This window comes from Haemaphysalis longicornis, unplaced genomic scaffold (genome assembly GCF_048455015.1).
Source record: "Haemaphysalis longicornis isolate Haplotype H1 unplaced genomic scaffold, Haemaphysalis longicornis Haplotype H1 scaffold_9, whole genome shotgun sequence".
NCBI lineage: Eukaryota > Metazoa > Arthropoda > Arachnida > Ixodida > Ixodidae > Haemaphysalis > Haemaphysalis longicornis.
In genome coordinates, this window is record NW_027526460.1 from 136,121,507 (window position 1) to 136,139,070 (window position 17,564).

At 48.1% G+C, this 17,564-nt stretch overlaps 1 protein-coding gene across 1 annotated transcript in view; it reads right to left on the bottom strand.

Moving 5' to 3' along the window:
- Positions 1 to 7,340: 7,340 nt before the first annotated feature.
- The window catches only part of LOC144153454 (beta-hexosaminidase subunit beta-like), a 65,939-nt gene continuing 55,715 nt past the window's right edge, over positions 7,341 to 17,564 (bottom strand). Inside the window, exons 11-15 of the mRNA XM_077685097.1 lie at positions 16,029 to 16,104; positions 13,111 to 13,267; positions 11,351 to 11,441; positions 8,728 to 8,832; positions 7,341 to 7,513 (exon numbers count right to left, since the gene is read on the bottom strand). Coding sequence (XP_077541223.1) covers positions 7,453 to 7,513; positions 8,728 to 8,832; positions 11,351 to 11,441; positions 13,111 to 13,267; positions 16,029 to 16,104 — 490 coding nt within the window. The 3' untranslated portion in view covers positions 7,341 to 7,452. The remainder of the gene's footprint in view (positions 7,514 to 8,727; positions 8,833 to 11,350; positions 11,442 to 13,110; positions 13,268 to 16,028; positions 16,105 to 17,564) is intronic.

A 17,564-nucleotide genomic window follows, 5' to 3' on the forward strand; every position in this document is an offset into this window, starting at 1 on the left:
GCTGTAGTGGCGGCGAAACTGCGTGGCGCGGCTTCGCTGAATACCAGGAGGTAACCGAAATTTGCAGTCCGGATCCAGGTGGTGTAGTCTTCTATACAGTTGTCAGGGCTCGGCCAGTGACTCGTCGAGCAGAGGCGGAGAATGGTAAACACAATGGCGGTCGTGTCCGGCATTGCGAAGGGAAGACGTACAGCATCTGCGTTTGCGGGAACCTTTTTTAAATGCGAATGCATTTATTAGTCGGGGGTTGTCTTGCGTCCATCGAGCGGCGTGCGCCTGTATTCCTCCAGCGCGAGCGCACGTGAGCGCGCGCCTCGTAGTTCTGCCTTCGTCGTCGTCGTCGTCGTCGTAAATGCGAATGCATTTCTTAGTCGGGGGTTGTCGTGCTCCGTCGGCGTGCGCCCGCAGGTGTTATCTCTCCGCGCTCAATGCCGAACGCATGCGCTTGAAGCGAGCTGTACTAGTCTGCTCGAAGCGGCAAGGACGGCGAGTACTGCGGTGTTAGTCTCGTGTCTAACGTGTATGGGAACTTGATATCGCACGCCGTTGCCACGTCTCCCGTTCGAGATACGTCTCCGTACAAGAACTTGTACACCCTTGCCTACACCGGAGACGGAGTCTTTGTGGTGACCGTGTACCTCGCGCCCAACCTCGCTCGAGACGCCGTCGCCGCGCAGCTGGACGCGGCTATGGAAAGTGTGCGTGTGCGCTCCAAACCCTCTGACCCCATAGTCTTGGTTGGCGACTTCAACGTTGACGTGCGCAAGAAGAGTGGCGAGTGGCTGGTCGAGTACATGCAGACCAGGCACTCTATGCATTTTCTCTCTGCCGGCTTCGACACGTGCCCCACTACCATTCACGGGAGTTGCATTGATCTGGTCTTTACGCGAAACTGTGATGCGCGTATGCTTCTCAAAGACCCTTTGACCGTGCACTTTAGCGATCACAAGGCAGTGATTGTGGCCGTCAGGTACAACGATAACACAAACAGGTGCGGATGAATAAATGATTACGTTCACACTCTCGTCATTATTTACGCCATTATTCGCAACACACTCATCGGTGCACCCAATGCATTCGCATTTCTGCACGATTCCCTTCGGGGAGGTGCAGGGGAATTTTTTGCCTCCTCGTCAGCCCAATCGTTACCAGCTGGCCCGCAATGGCCTGGTACTCACTGAATGGTCAGGAGATGTCCTTCTTGCAGTGCATAATTCTATCACTTCCGCAGCAAGAGCATAATAAAGTCCTTCCCTCATAACTTTCTTGAGGACCTGGAGTGTTGGCTTTGAGTCAGAAAACAGGGTCCAAGCTTGTTCGCCTTTTTTTTACATTCTTTCAGAGCAGCCTTACACTGCCATAAAAATGTGAAATAAACGTGTTCAACAACAACACCCTCAACCCACCACCATCCTCTCCGACTCCCAGCACGCCCTCTCCAACTACCTCAGGATCGTATGCCAACACAGCTGTCCATATCACCAGGGTCATGTGGAGCTACTGTGGTCTCCGGCACATACTGGCGTAGGAGCGATGAGGCAGCATATTCACATGCTCGAGAACTGATTATCCGGGCTCCTACTTCGTTTGCTCCTAACCACAGCAACCCCACCCTACTATACGCATACACCAATATTACACTCCATTACAGACTGAACCATCAGAACCATCTTCGGTCGCTCCTCCAGCACCAAAAACATGTAGAAATGGGCGTACGGGTCCTTCTTTCAGAGAACATTCATGAGACATGAGGCGCTGAGCACTCAGCATCGAAACCACGTTGTTCATTTCGTCACAACTTGGAAAGCACATCATACATCGGAACGGCTTCACCGAAACCGACGGTAAATATGGGCGTAAAAATTCGTAAAACTAGGCTTGTTCCGTAGGGATGGGGCCCAGACAAGATAAAACGGTTGTTACATCCTTATTTCCTTTAGTTTACTTCTTCTGTTCAGTTTGTCGTCAATGTGTGGGGATGTATATTTCGGCGATATCCTAATTGCCGTCTGAATTCACCCACCCCCCACAACTCCCTCACCAGAGTAGGCCCGCGTGTGGCGCATAATCCAAGCGCACACATTCCTCCACCGCAAAATCCTACAGCACTGCCACGACTGCCTGTTTTCCTCACCCCACTGACCGAATTGCGGTGCACTGGACACGCACTTTCATTCCCTCTGCCAGTGCCGCAAGGATCCTTACACAACCCTCCCAACACCCGAGGCCTGAGAACAGGCCTTCCGTAACTCCGAGGTTTCGGAACGGGTGCTCGTCACCCCACGAGGCCTTCAGGTCGCGGAGGCCCTGTGGGTAACAGGCACCACCCCGCCCCATAAGGGGGAGCTTTTTCTGAATAAATGTTACATATATCTTTCTCTGCCTGAAACTTTTGGGACCTTCATCAACCTCAGTATTAATGCTCCCGACTGTATTGTTCTTTCTATCACGCACAAAATTTCATCGCTCAAGTTTAGCATACTTAGGAAAAGTAGCTGAAATTTGACAATTTTGTTCTCAATAATTTATTTAGTTATTTATTTATTTATTTATTTATTTATTTACTTATTTATGTTCTCTAATAAAATATCGCTAATTTTTTTTTGAACAATTGATTTTTTAGGTTTCAGCGTGCCCCCTGCACTCTGGCCCCCGGAACAATCTTGTAAAATATAGGCTCACGCCAATTTTGAATTTTGCGACTGCTACACTCTCGCAAGCAGAGAATTTTAACAAAACGTGGATGAGAAACTCGACTGAACATCGGTTCTGTCGTTTTGTAAACAAGTTCTGTTGGCTCTTATAAAGTTCGGCATGCAAAGGAAAATTTTCTCGAGCCACTTAAGTCTCCTTAAGCGCTTTCAAGGCGAAAACCTGGCGATACAACTTCTTTGCAGCAACATCCCGTATGCAGTGAAGCACGCTTATATCGAACACGGATATATCAAATTATTGCCTATATCGAACCCTTGTTTAATTCTGGTAAAAATTACATGCATTTAAAACTTTTTATATCAAACGCGATTTAGCTCACAATGGATATATCTAACTCTCCCGTGCGGGATTTTTCACTCTCCTTAGGCAGGCTTTCCCGCACTACATCGCTGCGCAGCGGTGTCCGCGCGAGCTCGAGCGCGTCCAAACCGGCGGTGGCAGAGTGGACCAGCTCCACGCATGCATGCCGTTGGAGCCGAAAGCGATACATTGGACGCTGCAGGCTGCGGTGTCACCGAACTTCAAGTACGCGTTACTCGCTGCCCGCCCTTGCTCGGTTCGCTGGGTTCGCCGTCATTCACTTGTATCCATGCCTGTCTCCGCTCTGTCGAAGACGCCTAGGACTCCGTACCGCTTCCGAGCACGAGCGAAGCCGTCGCTGGCGTGGCCCTGGTACGGCGATGCTGCAGTGCCATTGAGGGCAGCGGTCTTGTGCTTGTCAACTGTTTAGATACCGTGGAGCAAGCAGTCACCAGTCCAAGAGGCAGGCTACACTCACGCAGTTCTTCCGCCCCAATAAAGTATTGTTTTCTTTCCGAGAAAGTGTCGTATCAATAGTGAACTGTAGGGTGGTAAGAGCTCAGCGTTAGTTCGTGACTCCGTCGGCAAGATTGCTCTCAAATAAGTTTTTTTGCTTTACTTTCGCTATCGAATTTTTGCTATATTGAACTATTTTACAATCATCGCGCTGTTCGATATAAGCGGGCTTTACTCCGCATCGGTTTTCTTATTCTCGTTTCTTTGCCTTTAAACACGAATTGCTACATTCACCTTCTTTCCTGATACGTGTGTATGCGGCTGCTTTATGGCTTTCGTTTCTTCGTCTTACGGTCCTAATCACGTCTGGAACTAGCCTGGCATACGCCAATGCAATCAGGTGTTTACGCGACTGGTGTGCACCTGTTCAACTCCTGTGCCATCACGTTCACATGTAATGCGGCAGGCACTATTCTACAACTTTTTCGATTGAAATGTATATAGTTGCGTTAGCTTTGTTGAGCATCACATTGCACCTCAGAGATCCCGGTTCTTGGCCAACACGCCAAGTGTGCATGTGCCACGAAGAAAGAAACAACGACGACGGCTTCTGTTCCGCACTCGCAACGTGCAGAGGTACCACCGTTGGTAGAGCACTGGGCTGCTGCTGTGGAGACCCGGGTTCAAACTTCATGGGGTCTGTAATGAATCTTGGGCCGGGCCGCGTAGAAAGTCACGAACCCGGACTACGTTCTCGATAACGCACACACACGCATACCAAATATATTCAAGTACAAAGTGGGAATGGGCACTTAAGCACACGGACGGACTACAGTCGAACACGGATATATCGAACTCCAAGGGGATCGCGAATTAGTTCGATATATGAAAAATTCGATATAAAAAATATGGGCTCTGAGACCTCACCTATGGCGGACGAGCATTTACCGATCGTCGCATTCAAGAATGACAACTAATTCCGCACTCACGACGCAACATGACGCTTTATTTCCGTGAAAAAAAAATCACTGATCTTGGCCTGCTCCTTCGCCCAGGAAATGAAATTAAAGACTCTGGTCTCGATCTTGTCGAGGGTGCACAACTAGAAAATTCCAGCAGTACGCTGCGCCTTCGCACACCATGCACAACACGCACGCAAAAGAAGAACAACGCGCACGTACCACAATAACTTTGAAGGTAACAATTCCAAGGCTCTCTGAACGGACTCCAACAAAGCGCTCGCGATGGTCATCTCCAACAGAAACAGTGATCTCCGAAAGGTGCGGGACAACTCGCCAAACAGCAGCAACAGCAGCAAAATGCAAAAGAAGGAGGATTCCGCCAGCGCCTTCGTTCCCTCTTCCCTTTCCCGAGACGACATCGGGGGAAGACAGATCCAGAGAGAGAGAAAAAAAAACTCTTTTTCGGCAAGCCGAGGAACGTACGCATCCGAAAAAAAAAAAAAATACGTGCGCAGTCGGGGCATCCCTGCCTCACACTGTAACATTTTCCGAGCGTTCGGGCTTGTGTGCCTAGAGAAATTTAGCATACCGGGCTCCGTCCGCTAACGCTACGGCGGCCGGTAGCGGGGCCCGACTGGGCAAGCGCAAATTCGTTCCGGTAGGGGGGATTAGTTACGCGAGCCAGTCTTCGCCATGCTCGCGCATTCCTCCACATCCTCCTCAACCTCAATCGGGGGTGCAGCGACCGCCGAAGAGCACCTTCCGGCTTGCGCGGCGTTCGATATAACCAATGTCGGGAAAAATACGGTTCGATATAAACGTACGAATTCATATACTTTTACACAGAATTTTCAAGGGGATAATTTATGAGTTCGATATAGGCAATAATTCGATATACCCGTGTTCGATATATCCGTGTTCGACTGTACACGCGGAAACACTCAGTTGCGGATGATTGCGACAAAATTATAAAGGATACGCTCGCATCCGACGATCTCAGAGACGAGACGGTCTGGATGCGACGACTCGCAGACGCTATCCTCTGTCTGGCCACGGAGCAGGTTACTGTAGTAGTTGACGGGGTGTCTCGCTGTGTGTGTGCTTTTCGTGTGCGTCTGTGTGTTTGAGTATTCACGTGTAAGTGAGAGTTATTTTCATATATTTTCGTCACGCCTTCATCCCCATTTGGAGTAGCAAGTCTGGCCTACCCAGCCCAGCCTGGCTGACCTCCCTTGCCCATTAAAGATGTTTCTCTCTCTCTCTCTCTCACTGGACAAGGACGTGACGGTGGCCGACGGCTAGGTACGGGAAGGAAGAGCGTAGGCCTGCGCCACGGCGAGGCCTCGCTGCCCGCGCTCGGCGCCACCGACACACCGCTCACTCTTCGGGCGCAGCGGCTTCTCGCGGTAGCGTCGAATACATTCGTCGGGCCTTCACCTCGACGGATGGCCGTCTTCTCACTGACAGGCGGGTGGTGGTTCGGTCAGCAGCGTCGGCAACGGTCCTCGGGCCTACACTTCGAGGGTGGCCGTCCTGCTGCCTCCGAGACCGAACAGTTTCTCTTCTTCTTCCTCGGAAATTGCGTCATTTCTGGGCTACACCCGTAGAATGCGGTGGATTGCTCTCTCTTGATTTGTTGCAGCGACACCTCATCACAGGCTCACGCAGGCGTTTTTTTTTTTTTTTACTTATTTACTATCAACTGCGGCGGCCATCTTTATGACCGGACAACTACAACCACCGCGACTTCTCGCAATTTGGGGCACTCGAGTCTCTCCCCTAAATAAAGTGTAGTAGTCTAGAGAGTTCTGCTCGACCAGAAGCCGGCTATGACTATGGACGTTATCTGACATAAAAGTACACTGCGCCCTGTCCGCACGCACAGCGTATATTTGAGAAACGTGGCCACCTAGGCGCATCAGACATTTGTCACTGTTTCGCGTCGAACTGGAAGAATCGAATTGATGTACGTGTTGGTTAATTAAACCTATCTTAAAGATACCATACTCTCCTATTTCAGACAGGAATGCGTGCAATTAACTTAAGGACAAGTTGCAGCAAACGAAAATGTCGGTTTTACGGGGGTAAAGAACGAAAATCACTGGGTCTCGAACCCAGGCTGTTAGCATAAGAACTCGCGACTGTGCCTCGAGGCCACTAAGGCCGAAAAGCGAGCACTGTTCTGCAGTTGCTCTAGAGAATACCAAGAGTATTTCAAGCAAAACAATACGCGGCGCCAGAGAGGGCGCGTGTAGGCTGCTAGATCTGACAGTGCCGCACAGCCATATACTTACCATGGCACAAACAAACTTAAACTGTGGATTTGCCTCACTGGATCGCTGCCTAGTTTGTCCCCTTCGTGGCGTGCCCACTTTTTAAGTGCGAATGCACTTTATAAGCGACCCTGAATTCTGGTGACCGCCGTCCGTCCACATAGCAACAGCTGCGGGTGCGCGCGCTCCTCGTCTTCCTTGGCAACGGGGGGAGGTGGGCGCGCGCTGCCTGGCCGCTGACATGGCACATACCCACGTGGGGGATTGGCCAAGAATCGGGCGTGAGAAGGGCTAGTGCACCTGCTTAAAGGAGTACTGACACGAAATTTCAAAGCTGAGATCCGCTCTAGCAATCAAGTACAACGACAACACAAATAGGTGTCTGTGAATAAATGCATCTTTCTTTCTTTGTAGTTGTGTGTGTGTGTGTGATCTCGCTTTCGCGAACATTACCGAACCGCGCAAATTCAACTCCAGCATTCGCACTTTCACATTCTTCCCCTCGGGGAAATGCGGGGAATTTTTTCAAATAGTACTTAGAATATTTCATGCACTCAACGACTCTATGACAGCAGTGTTCACTGGAAATTTTGGTTTATTATGGCGGAGGTTACAAAAGTGCGGCGACAAATGTAACTATACCTTGCGTTTAGCAATAGCTCAGTTAAGCGAGACAGGTGTCATTCCGATCAATTATTTATTTTCACCACAAAAACTGCTGGCCACATATGTAATAGTGCTGGTCTTCAGTAACGAACGTCACATGGGCAATAACCTGGGGCCACAGGTGCCGCGGGAAAACTACGCCTGTAAAGCAAAGATACAAAAACACAGAAACAGTTTTTCCCCGATGACGGAGTCCTATCTAGTGAAACTTTTTTCTGCAGTGACGTAACATAGGTCAGCGCTCAAACAAAGTTGTTAGTGTGTTAACTGCACGTTCACGCTCAAGTGAGTTGATCAAGCGAAACGGGAGACCGCACCCCATTTGCCCGGTCATGTTTCTTGGCTGCGGCTTCCCGGCTGGCTGTGGCTGTGGCCAGTGGCCGCCCGGCCATCGCAAAACAAGATTCTGTGACGTCATATAAAAATGCCGGGAGGTGGCTGGGCAGTCGCCACTGCATCAGATGTTTTCTTCAATATCTCCAGTATTTGTTCCAAGACTGCGATAAAACTAGTGTCGTTGTTTTTGAGACAAACCCGTCTTTCTAATGAATCAAACTTGCATTTTGTCTAAATGGCCCCTTTAAATTAAGCCATCTAGGTGCTCAAGATGCTTTCATTAAGCAGGATGTACGCACGCCGGAAGACACTTGCAGGCCTTATGCGGCAAGAATGGACTAAACTTCCAAAGTTGGCGTCGTTAACCTTTCTTCAGAAGTAATAACATAATTCGGACACCAGATACGCGTCTATAGGCACGCACGTGCGCGTGAGAGCGCAGATGCGGCGTCATAGTGAGTTATCAATTTGGGCAACAAACATCCAACTGCTTTTGAATGTCCCCATCATCTTCATTTTAACATACGTATTTGCTATCGTATGAATACATTATGCATCATATAATTACTGTATCTCATTTTTTCTCCGACTACTCTCCCGTCCTCCTCATCCTTGTGGCGGTGGTCGCGTACGTGTTACATGAAAGCCGCTAAGCGACCTTTCTTTACCATCAATCTCAAGAAATCACCAATAACGTTAGACGACCGCTTACAGCTGCAGGTTATAGCATATTCTTCTGACTCCTTAAAAGCGAGTATGAAAGTGGAAATACTTTTAATTTTGTTTCAGACTCTCTTGGGAGCTCTTTTCGACAAAACGAGATTTGGGCTATTACCCATTTAGCAGGCGCCTTTCCGTTCCTCTTCATTTTTGCATCTTCGTCTGTGTTGACCTCGCTCTAATACATTCTGTTCGAAAGAGCCGGCCTTATCTCAGTCCTTATCCCACCAACCCAACAAGCCCTGCGTTGCGCCATGCGTCTTTTTATCTTTTTTTGCGAATCAGACCGTTTTGCTTACTTAAGCATGAGGCAGCGCATTTGTGCTAGCCTCCTCTCCGTGTCTCGGAGGTCTTCATTTGTCCGCGGACTCCAAAGGGCTTCAGCCACCGCCGATGCCCAAGGCCTGCAAGAGGAAAATGCGGGAGTCAAGACAGGCGTGGCGGCTGGAGTACAGAAACAATACATAATTCCTAAGCTTACTACACGTCGCACCCGAGATATTGCGCAGAATCTGCTTTTTTTTTAAAGGATTAACCGTTGCTTAGAGATATTTTCTCTAGAGGCATACACATACGGGGTGCTGGTAACACGGAATGAGCTATTGCCTACATTTTGGGTGTTTCACTCGCGGACGCTGCACGTGAGCTATAAGACGCGCCGGTGTGTAGGGCTGTGGTATTATTTTGACCTTTCGGTATACCTAATGTGCGCCGAAATCTCACACGACAGTTTTCTTTTTTCGCCACCCTCAAAAAAACGGTCGCCGCAGCCGGGATCAAACCCACGTCTGTAGACACAACAGCACAATGGGTCAGCCAATAACACAGAGTGAGGTGTGCAGGCAGTCTCAGCAGCACCTACACAAAGCTATAGCAGAATAAAAAATACAGAAAATAGAAAAAAATATTGCTGCAAAAAATACTTCAAAAAAGCACACGAGAATGGCTGTTTAATCGTGACAAATTACGTAACCACGTTGTTTTTAATGAACGACTCAAGTATTTTAGCGTTCCCCGATATTCAAAATAAGCTCACTAACTCCTCATGATAATAGCAATGCCAAACATTGTAGTAGTTATTCTCATCCAAGGCACCGTGTCGGAGATCACAAGTTCTGTGAATACTGAAAAGTTCCGCAGTTGTGTTTTGCGGACAATCGCCTAATCCCACCGCGCTCAATATTGTGCCGCCATTGCATAAATGAGCGCACTTTGGGTGTATTATCTGCTGAAGCACGTACTCGAAGTGTTTTCGATGTTGGCTCCAAAAAATACGCCTACACCGGAGCCCTGCAGTGAAGTCGATTATGAAATGATTGACAAGGCATTAGTGCGTAATTGATGAACTTGCCCTCTTCCCATTATTGCCATCTTTTTCCTTGTCCGTGTTTTATTTTTATTTTCATTTTATAATGGAAGAAAAGTCAGTCCATACCCGCTTTTGCACTCCCAAACAAAGAAGATATCTAAAAAAACGTATTTTGCTGCTCGCCTAGCATGCTACGTTTGTAATTACCGTGCTAGAATACCTTATGTCTCCAACAGACGTTTCTAATTCAAAGGACACGATACATTCGCTCGGTCAGCCTCTAGTCAGCAGTAGTCACCAAGTTGCGGTGGTGCTGGGGTTGTGTGCCTGTCTCGCTTTCGCGAGACCCTTGGTTCTAATCCCACACCCAGCCAGATTTGCCTAATTTCCTTTCCAACCTATTTTCTCAGCTTTGTTTACAGAAGCTTCCCTGGTATATTTGTCGCCAATCAAGAGATTTTACGTGTAGTTTGTTATTTGGGCCGCGTCTCATGTTCTGCACCACCTTTCTGTCATTTTTAGTGGGCCAGGGACATTGGTATATCAACCTTATGAGTGGAGCACCTACACAAAGCAGGAGGATGTACGCAGATGGGTTAGTTTTAGCATTAAAAATTCGACAGTCCTGAGGGAAAGGTCCATCTATTGCTGACAGTCAATACGTGAATCTGTTGTGTGCGAAACAAACTGCCCGAGCTGCTAAGCGCAAAAACACACTTCCTTACACGCTGCCCGTGCAAAGAATTCGTGAGCCTGCGTGTCCGGCGATGACGTTAACGGTTAGCTTTTTATAAGTTTTGAAAAGCTAACTTTAAAAGCTGCTGATGTAGTCTCTTAGCACATTAAATTCGGTTGCTTTATCCAAGGACGTCCAGACTCGGCCAGGAACCTTGCAAGGTTGTATGTGAAATTATGGCGCTGCCTGATTGGATATTGTGCGGGAAGAATGAAGTACCATCACACTTTCATTATGAGATAAACAGGACCATTAGAACAGCAATTTCTCGATTTCTCCTATCCGGTTATTGTAACTTAATAAAAGTCATCTTTCTGTTCGCTTTTGTCTGTCGGTTTCTCCGTTTCCGCACTTTCTTGAATGTCCCACCGCCGGTTTGCTGCTCTACGCTGCTGCGTATTACGGCATCGACATAGTGCCCCGAGCTAAAAAGTGCGCAAAACATCAACTCAAAGCCACAAACGTGCAAAGGCAGCCAGTGCACCTCATCTTAATTCCATCCTGTCCATTCCTCGCCATTATATCTTGGCTTGCGGCTTTCCTTATCATCACCAAACCAAGATGCTCGGAGGCCGTCGAGCACAGTTATTCTGGGCCCCCACTGAATAAATAGTATTGTGAGGTTCACGTCGCAACCAACAATGTTTACGTACGCATGTGTCTTTCAGTGCGGAAAAATTGCAGAAAAGTGCATGTTGATTTGTTGATGCAGAAAAAGCTAAGGCAAAAAAATTGTCGGAGCTCATGAAAGTGGTTTTCGTTGTTTCGCATTCCCAAAGAGCATAACCACTGTTTGTCCCTACTTTCAGATGTGGGTATCTGAGTGGCCTGTAGCATCCAAGCACAAACTTCCCGCGATGGACTTTAGCCGTCTCACCACGTATTTGGAATGATGTTGGTGTTGTCGGTATAATGGTCGGTTGCTCCGGTTCCACCACCAAGGACGCGCCTTTTCTGAATTTGCGTTCCTGAAAAATGCACAAAAATGGACTAATTTTACTTGGAAATATAAGTGCTAACAATATTAGTCTAGAATTAATTCTTTACAGGTTTAAACTAAACGTCCTTAAATAGGCGAATTTCACTCTGAAAAGATAAGTACGGCAGTTATTTGACTACAAATAATTCTTTACATGTTTAGCGTTCTTAGAAGATGCTGATTATGATCATTCTCCAAAATCTTCCCAATATTTTTCCCCTTCGTCAAAGGTATCGCCGAAAGCAAGACTCCGCAATGTGGCGGTGCGGGGCCTGCCACTGGTCATAAGATTACGGTTTCCTTGTCTCCCTCCACACCCTAGAGAGAAACGTGGATGGGTTAGTCACCTGCACGCATACTGTAAATATATGAATTGCAGCGCTGTGTGCTCATCTGATGGAATTAAATAGAGGGTACATTGCGCATGTGAACTGTTACAGTGCCTAATGTGTCCCCGTACCGAGCCCTATCGCTTCCGTCATGTAGTGGTGGCGTGGTGAACGAGCGGCAAGCAAGAGAGCTGCCTTGGTATCGACGACAAAGAGCCGAGAGCACAACTTAACTTGTTTAATACATGGCGAGATGAGAGTAGTGATAATACAGGAGCGATCGCCCGCTGGCGTGCTTACATGACTCGACCGGAGTAACGCCTTGCTCATATGCTGAAGGGCGAGAATTAATTCCCAAAAGTACCAACGGTGGACAGGCCTCCAGCGTGTTGCGCGGCACGATAAAGAGGTAATACAGAAACCGCGTCTTTCCTAGCTGCACTGTTTGAATGTCCTTAGAATCAGTGGTGAGGTCCCCAGAAGTCGGCGCATTCTTAGCGAAGAGGTTGGATAAATGATGAGTCATGCGCCCCATCGCCGCCGCTGGCATGGGTCACTGACCTCGAGCACATGCGCGCTGGACCAGCTCCTCCAGGTCGTAACTCGTCAGAGGAGGGTGGTCTTTACCGCCATACACAACTTGTATCAAGCGCGCACAGAGTAGCGGATCGCTGAATCGCAGCAGTACTTATTGCTGAAGGTGTCGAAGAAAACAGTTTTAACGTTGGTCTTTAATGGTGCCTCAACAATTGCAGTTTTAGAACTACTCGAGTTACCCAATTCACTCAAACTGTTCAGTTCGTAGAAGACTATTTTGACGCTGAATTGAAGAGGCCTTTACGTGATTTGTAAACATATCATAATGATGTCACCAGGTTAAAATCCAGAATACCTAGGCTAGGTTGCGCGTCTCTGCGATCAACATGCATGTTTAATGAGAAAAGTGCGTTTGAAAGTGCCGTGTCACTCCCCACCCCCGCGACGCGTTTCTATACGTCGGGCGTTAATGACAGAGTGGTAAGTAAGCGCGCAACAGACGACTAATCTTTAAGGCTGAATGCCCATTGGAAACCATAATGACCTCACTTTTGTAGTTGGTACTCCGGCCGCCGAAGGCGCATGGCTTTTTTTTTTCTGCTCATTTCAGATGAACTAAGTACCTGGGCTACCGTTAGACAGTCATGTTACAGATTACATGAGTTAAACTGCCAAAAGCTACCCCAAATGTGCTTTGAAGAATCTAACGTCAGTGTTGTTTATTTAACATGTCTCGCCTAACCAGGATGATCCAAATGCGGAAATATGCTACACAGAGCCCAGCCTCCTCACCGTCAAAGCCGTGCGGGTCGCAGCTGTGGAGGCGGATCCAGTTGCGGGATTGGAGACCGTCGCAGAAGACGAGTGCTCTGTGGCCTGCTCCCGTCACCGAGCCCATGCGGTCCGCCACTTGAGACGACGGTACATCCACGAGCACGAGACGAGGAACCTAATCGAAGAGTATTTTGTAGCTTTTCGCCCCACACCTTGTCGAGAAACAGTGAGATTAGAACAAAAACGCAGTTGATGACCTCACGAAATCAGAATCAGCTATCATGGGTGTCACACAAGTGACTCATGCAACATCACGAGCCCCGATAGCCGTAGGTAAGCAATGAGAAGATTCATTTCTGATAGTGCGCCTTTCATCTCTCACTGAGCTTTGCACGTTTTGCACGAAGGGAGCTGGGTTAGAGACAGCAGTTGCAACTCCCGGAAATATGATTGGTTAAGAAATATAGAATGGTTTTTTCTGCGTGACTCCTGGATGACTGAGTCTCACCAAATTATGTGGTGAAGCGAGGCTCATTGGGGTAAGCGTCCTTATACTCCGCGGATATATGATTGACGTGAGATTTCGAGTGGGGAATGATATCGTTTGAATCTGCCTGAGAAGGACTGCATTCTCGCGACTGCATCCTCCCAAGGCAAAGGATAAAGCTGCCGCGCCACTTGCCCAGAAGTGTTCTTATGACGGCGTACGTGGAGTCGCAACATTGTGAACTTGTTTTCGGGGAATACCTCAGGAACTTTTAAGACTCGGAACGTCACTTATCCATACTGACTTTGAGATGTCACACTCTCATAGCGACAAGAGCTGAACAAGAGTGAGAGTGAAGAAAGGAACGCTTCCTACACAGAATGCCCCCTTCACCGCATCGTCGTCCAACTGTGTAGGAGTAAGTAATCCACGGAAGTTCGAGCCAGTTCTCGACAGTGCCAATCCGTGGCAGTTATGCACGAGCTCTGCTTGACGATTCATGGGTCTTAGCCTAGTGCGACTGCCTCTCAGCGCGAGTTCCTTTTGCAGCATGATAAAAAAGGATTACCCATATCTGCTGGTTATTATTACGTGTAATGAAAGCAGTATTACCAGTGGCGCAGAGCGCAATAGGCCGTGATTGGAGGACGTTTAATTCCAGGTTATTTATAGAACACTTCCTGCAAGTTGAGCTTGCTTACCCGCTTTCGAATGGCAGACATGCCTCGGATTAGGTGGTACGTGAATTCCTGAGCCGAGACGGCAAAAAAAAAACATAACCCCTTCAGAGTAGAGACTGCGTACCATCTGATTCATTGATTACCTTGCCATGGTCGTTCTAACATCGTTTCTCATGCACAGAATAACAGATAGCGCACGTCACAAAAAATGTCTTCCGTCGATCAGAGGATAGGAAGCGACCGAAAAACAGACACGAAAAAAATTACGCGGATTGGTGATGTCACTCGAGCCATTGGCGATTTTGGCTGTGGTTTGCGGCGTTTACACGGCTGCCGACCTATACAGCTGCTAGGGAAACGTCAAATCGAACCACGGCCCGCCCCTACCGACGCCCCCGTCGCACGGCGTATGGGCTCGCCCTGTCACAGAGTGTAAAGACAGTTCGGGTGCCAGCCCTCCGCAACAGAGATCGTAGTGGGAATGACAGCGACGACATGTCCACACTGGTGGACATGGGCGCCGGCAGGATTTTGTCTCGAGGGGTGCAAAGCCATTGTATTCAGCAGGGAGAGGGAGAGGGCGAGGGGCGGAGCAATGTGCTGGGGTGGCTACGGAGGGGGGCTCAAGTGCAACTTTTGCAACCCCCTGCTGACGCCCATTCTGGTGTATAACAAAAGGAGCGACCAGCAGCCCGTACCGCTGATAAAAAGCGAACGAGCATGACCACCGAGATGGCTAGAACTCGAAGCACGCTTGGCGCGGTCTGCGACGGGCGTGCGAGCAACGCCGTGCTGCGCGCTTCTGAAGTCCAAGCAAGGCGTGCGCATCAGGCCGAGCCTCGAGTTCGCGAGGCGGAGGGATACGTGTCTCGCTCACTCGCGACGATTCCGCGAATGAGTCTTCAATTAAAATATTATTCTTCTCTTTTCTGTTGAAAGGGTGGCTGCAGGAACCATGAAAAACAAAGTGATTGTCATTTCGCCTTCTGCTTCTATCGGTTACAGATCATGACCACAGCTAGACCTGCGACATGGCTCATCGCAATGCGTAGGCGCTACGCACAGTGGAGCACACTGTTAAAAATCACGTAAATTCATTTCCTACACTCGTGAAATGGACAATAAGCACACGTGATTTTTTAATAAGTGCATCCGGTCGTGTTGAAGACCAAAGTTTGGGTGCAGACTCTTGTGCTTTCTGAACACCCGCGCGTCAGCTTTAGCAGACGTTCTGAACCACGCCATCTTGCCTCCTTTAACGGTGGCCGTACTGCACTTCATGGTCCAGGGCGTGAACGCAGCCCTAGACAGAAATCACAGGTATTGTCGTTTACTTCCTGCAGTTCGCACCCTCTTTCTCTGGCGCTCTTTGCCCTTAGTCGGCCTTGCGCCATAAAAACCCAACCATCATCATCATCAGTTCGCACCCTCGGCTGCGGAGGATGCCCAAGGCACAAGTGAAGCGGGCAGTAGGGCACTATTCCTTTTCCTCGTAAGATCAGCGGGACGTTCATTTTGAATTTACACTAGCGAAAGACAGAATGCTCGAATGCCACAATACTGTTAAGGGTTTGACGTGTTTCGGAGTTTGACAGGCGGAAAGACGTTCTAAAAACGAAACGAGTGCTCCCGGTTTTTCCCTTCCATTCAGTAACCTTCGTGTCTGTATTTCAAGCACCTGCTTATTTATTGAAGTCTCCGGTTCAGGATAATGTCTTCGCGCTAAAAAAGAATATAATACGTTGCTAGCATTTGGTTATTACGCTTACTGTAATGTTCCAACGTCGAATAATTTCATCGTCGACCACAGCTGCTTTGCGCAATCGAAGAGGGATTTCAAACAACCTGTAAACGAAGTTCAAGCGACTCAATAATATTCCAGCTTATTTATGAACGCAAAACAACGTTATCATTTACACAGGCAGCACGACATCATGGTGCGCTGCAGTTTAGTTTTGCATGTACGTTTCCCGCAAACTCTATTGTTGTTCCTTTCAACCTAACTATGTTCCCAAAATTAGTTCCTCATTCGAGCTTAAAAATGCGCTATTAGCTTGTACAGGGGTAACGTTTCAGGAAAGTGAAATTGGTTGTTGGGTTAAACGAACCGAAGATACACTTGGCCCATCGTCTTATTAGGAAATAAAATAATACACCAGAACAATAGATGGCTTGCTTTCGTTAGCAGTGAACGCGTATTTCACTGAGCAAGTGAATAATTGGCGGCTATCATTACGATGCTTTATAATTCCGATGCTACAGGTTTGGGGGCACAATCTTTAAGCATTCTCAGTCTGGGAATGTTTTTGTAAACAGTTTTCTAGTATATGAAGACAATAATTCTGGCTTGAATAATACGGAATAATCCTAATCATATCAGCACATTTCGATGAACTTTATGAGTAAAAACAGGTGCCCTAAATTTTATAACGTATCTCCTATGCGCGTGTGCATAATTTCTGGCGGTATTTGAGCGACTACTTAATGGCACAGCATAATTTCTTTTTGTTCTACTACAGTCAAACCCGGCTATAACGAACCCGGATAGAGCGAATTATGCTATATATCGAACAAAAATAATTCAGTTACGGAAATACATGGGAAACATATTCCTTATAACGAAGTTCACATCCGATATATCGAACTCTGGGCGCCTACAATGCCCACCGAAATGCATGATCTCGGAGCGGCGATTGAGATGTGGATTGGCCGCGACCACGGAGCAAGAGCCGCGACTGAGACATTGCGCCTCGCACGGAGTGACGTGACGCCCGAAACTGTTTCTGATGCGCGGGACTCGCGACGGAACCTGCCCATTCAGTGAGTGCGGACCCAGACAGCAGCATCGGTGAGCTGTGGGAAGAGCTCGCCAACGTTCCCGATTATGTCGCCAGTGAAATCCGTCCGACGCTTATAATGAAGCGTTTTCGGCAGTCGATGTGCTCCGCCAATGCTTCTTAGATTTTTGAGGACGCGGAGTCGAACTGGTGCAAACAATGTTTCGTGTAGAGAATGCTATGCTAGTTGAAGCCGCCAAAACGACAGTGAAAACAAAAATCATCATTTTTTATGCAACGTGGGCTGTTAAGGCGGAAAGTAGCTTTGATACTTGCAATACATTAATTATTTTGGTCTGGTAATGGCTACTGTACAGCCGGTAAAAGGCTTGTCTATAACACAGCGTTGGTACTCTCAGCCCTATCCTGCGCCGCCGGAGCGGGATTTGAATAAAACTACTGCGGAATTCTGAAGTCTTAGCCCATCGATTTTGCCTCCGACATGTTTGGAACGAGCATGTTTCGGCA